This window comes from Anoplophora glabripennis, unplaced genomic scaffold, assembly GCF_000390285.2.
Source record: "Anoplophora glabripennis isolate ALB-LARVAE unplaced genomic scaffold, Agla_2.0 scaffold1481, whole genome shotgun sequence".
Lineage (NCBI taxonomy): Eukaryota > Metazoa > Arthropoda > Insecta > Coleoptera > Cerambycidae > Anoplophora > Anoplophora glabripennis.
In genome coordinates this window covers 57,455-61,210 of record NW_019417977.1, presented here as the reverse complement: position 1 = coordinate 61,210, position 3,756 = coordinate 57,455, and the positions used below count along the sequence as shown (strand labels likewise).

At 32.6% G+C, this 3,756-nt stretch overlaps 1 protein-coding gene across 1 annotated transcript in view; it reads left to right on the top strand.

Moving 5' to 3' along the window:
• The first annotated feature begins 333 nt into the window (after positions 1 to 333).
• LOC108915579 (sarcolemmal membrane-associated protein) overlaps positions 334 to 3,756 on the top strand; it is a 53,590-nt gene continuing 50,167 nt past the window's right edge. Inside the window, exons 1-3 of the mRNA XM_018721645.2 lie at positions 334 to 513; positions 611 to 904; positions 961 to 1,183. Coding sequence (XP_018577161.1) covers positions 614 to 904; positions 961 to 1,183 — 514 coding nt within the window. The 5' untranslated portion in view covers positions 334 to 513; positions 611 to 613. The remainder of the gene's footprint in view (positions 514 to 610; positions 905 to 960; positions 1,184 to 3,756) is intronic.

Here is a 3,756-nt window from a genome sequence, read left to right as displayed (position 1 = left end):
CTATTTCGGTTCGATCCGAAGCAGACGTAATGAATGAACGAAATGAATGCGCTGTGCGCTGCTTTATGCTTTAACAGACCGAAACATAAGATCGGTCAAAATGTGGTCAAAATCGACACAAATAGTTCGCGCGAACTACTTTGTTTTAGAATAGGGAACTATGAAGAAGCGTTCGTTTTAACTCGTTCGTTCGCGAACTACTCATCACTAGTTTGCAGTTCATGTTGGAACAGCTGCAATGCACAGAAATTTGGCTTTGGCTCTATCCATAGTACACTGTCACATCTATGGTGAGGTGATATCTATGTAAATATGTAAATTACATATAAATTAATACGAATAAATATCAAATTATCAAAGAAAAATATCTGGTTGTAAAATATTCATAAAATATAAAAAGTTTAATTCTTATCTAAACAGAATGTAATCGAGTAGTGTGTATTCTTAGCAAGTTTTTTCCCTTTAAATGAAAAATATAATTGTTGCTATATCTCATTTGTTATTGTTCTTTAGGTAAGGAAACAATATAATATTTCCTTTTATCTTCGTGATTTACAATACTTATATATTTTTATTATATTTCTAAAAATATTTGCAAATAATGTTTTAGGCAATGGTTGTTGTAAGTGCTAGTTGGATGAAAAATGTCGCAACTTACCCACCCCCTATTATTAACACTGATATAGTACTACCTAATGAGAAAAGAATGGCAAAAGCAATTTTAATTTGTCGTCCTAATTCTCATCATTTTCAAGAACGTACACTAACTCTTGATCAGCCTGTTAAAGTAGGCCGATCTGTAGCTAGAGCAAAACCCACTTCAACAAATGCCATTTTTGATTGCAAGGTGCTTTCGCGTCATCATGCTTTGCTATGGTACGAAGATGGAAAATTTTATTTGCAGGTAACTGGTCATGAAGGTTTATTTTTATAAATATACTTTGGAATATAACATTCTAGGACACAAAAAGTAGTAATGGAACATTTGTAAATAATAATAAGTTGCCAGCTGAAACTGAAAATCACGAACTGAGTTCAGGAGACATAGTACAGTTTGGAGTGGATGTTGTAGAAAATAATAGAAAAGTAACTCATGGGTGTATTATTGCAACAATTAAACTTTATTTACCTGACGGAAAAGAAGCCAAAGCGAGTCCTAGTATTACAGATAGTGGTCGTCATGGTAAGAAAATTATATCCTAATATTCTGCTTATACATCTACTTTTTTAAATGGTTCATTGATTGTGACTAAATGGGGTAAGGTTAAATAATTTATTTAATAAATAGATGTGTCACTGGTGGTGCCATTTTGCTTTACATAATTAGATTTCTGTTGTTTACTGTCATTAGTGTATTGTGTAGTGTTATTCATTACAAGACTAGCATATATGAGTGTTTAAAAAATCTTCTATACCAGGTGCTGTAAAAAGTTAAATGTAATAATTGTGAAATGAGCAAAATTAGTGGTATTTCCTTATTGGTGGTAACGCCAAAAATTTGTTAATATGGACGTTTTTTCTTCAGCAAAAACTACTGTATTTAGTAAGCTTTTCAACGATATATCAACTTTTGAGTTTACAATTTTTTTTGGCAACTATCACACAAACTGTATAGTACTTTATTTTTACTTAAAGTCTGTTCGTATTACTCCCATGCAGTTTTTGTGGGAATTTCTTCAAAAAGCTGTTTTTTTAACTCTCCCTCTTCTATAATCCGAAATATTGTTACAAACGTGTTTTTGTTTAGAATGCGTCTTTCATGATAGATAAATGCCAAGGCGGCTGTGAAAAGCAATATTGACACAACTGTCAAAGTCATAAAATTACTTTAGTGTTCTTATTGATTACTTAAGTATCTAAATTGAAGATGCCACGTTTTTTCACAAATAACGAGTATCGAGATATTTTATTTGTGTATGGTGTTTGCAATGGAAATTCTAGAACAACAGTTGCAGAATATTCTCGCCGCTGTCCTGAAAGACGCATTCCAAACAGAAAAACTTTTGTAACTACATTTCGGGTTTTGGGAGAAACAGGGAGTGTTCCAGGACCTCATCGTCTAAATGCCGATCGAGTAAATCGTCATCAAGACCAAATTATAAGAGCGCTTTTTGAAGAAACTCCCACATTAAGTACGCGCAGGGCAGCAATACAACTTGGGAGAATTTCGCATACTTCAGTTCACAGAAGTCTCAGAAGGAACAACCTTCACCCTTATCATTTGACCCCTATTAAAAGTTTACTGGATCGTGATAGGGCAGAACGTGTTCAGTTTTGTCAGTGGTATATCCAAGAAACTAATAGAGATCCCCAATTTTACAAGCATATAATTTGGACTGACGAGTCAACATTTACCAGAGAAGGCATATATAATTGTCATAATGACCATATGTGGGCACCTGTGAATCCTCATGCTGTCAGGCCCTCCAATAATCAATACAGATTCAAAGTTAACGTATGGATGGGTATAATTGGAAATTACGTTCTTAGACCAATTATACTTTTAATATACATTAAATGCAGAGGCATTCCTTGATCTTCTTCATTACGAACTGCATAATATATTAGAAGAGGTTTTTTTTCGGAATAATTCCTGGCTTCAAATGGATGGTTGCCCTGCACATAACAGCAGGGAGATTCGGCCATGGCTAAACAAGCATTATGAAGATAGATGGATAGGACGCTGGTACAGTTAGGTGGCCTCCTCGAAGTCCTGATCTAACTCCGTTAGACTTCTTTTGGTGGGGTAGATTAAAATCTTTGGTATATGAAGTACCAACTCGAGAACAGCTTGAACAAAGGATTTGTGCTTGTGGGGAGCTACTTTGACAGCAAAATGGAGAAGTGCGTCGCACAGTTGCTTCCGTGGAGAGAAGGTGCGCTTTATGTATCCGTCAAGGGGGAGGCTACATCGAAAATTATTAAGTCATTGTAAATATGCTACTGTTATAAATAATTTTTTCAACAATTTTGTTATTTTAATTTAAAGAAACAGTCTCAAAATAAAAATAAAGTTCTATAAAGTTTATGTATTTTCGATTTTTACAGTTTTATTACCTTTGCCCTTGATATTGTTGCCAAAAAAAAATATATCAAACTCAAAATTTGATATATCGTTGAAAAGCTTACTAAATACAGTAGTTTTTGCTGAAGAAAAAACACGTCCTCATTAACAAATTTTTGGTGTTACCACCAATAAGGTGATACCACTAAAATAAATAAAAAAGCAACTATCAACTTTCCAAAAAATCTTATAATACTTTTTTGTTGAAAATTACTTGTATAATAACCTCCTGACGTTTGGCCATCAGCATCCGTTACACCCTGTATATCTACAACATAATTCTTTTTTCTTTTAGTACTTATTGCAGCACTATAACTTAAAAATTTTAAACAGTTCAGTTAAAAAAAAAATTAATGACAGCATTCATTTGTAGCTGATCAAGATCACAAAGTATAATTACAATCTAATAGCCTGATTAGTTAATCATCCTGATTATTACCCCTGGCTAGGGTCCTGTAAACAAATAAATAAATACTGTAATTTTTGTGACTGAAAGGTTGCAAGAAGGTTATTAGAAGTTAGTTAATGTGATGTTGCCAAAATTAGTAGTTTTAAAATTTTTAGGTTTTAAAAATGTATGGTAACTGGAGGACACCCAATAATAATAATAATAATAATAATAATAATAATAATAATAATAATAATAATAATGATAATGATAATGATAATGATAATGATAATGATAATAATAA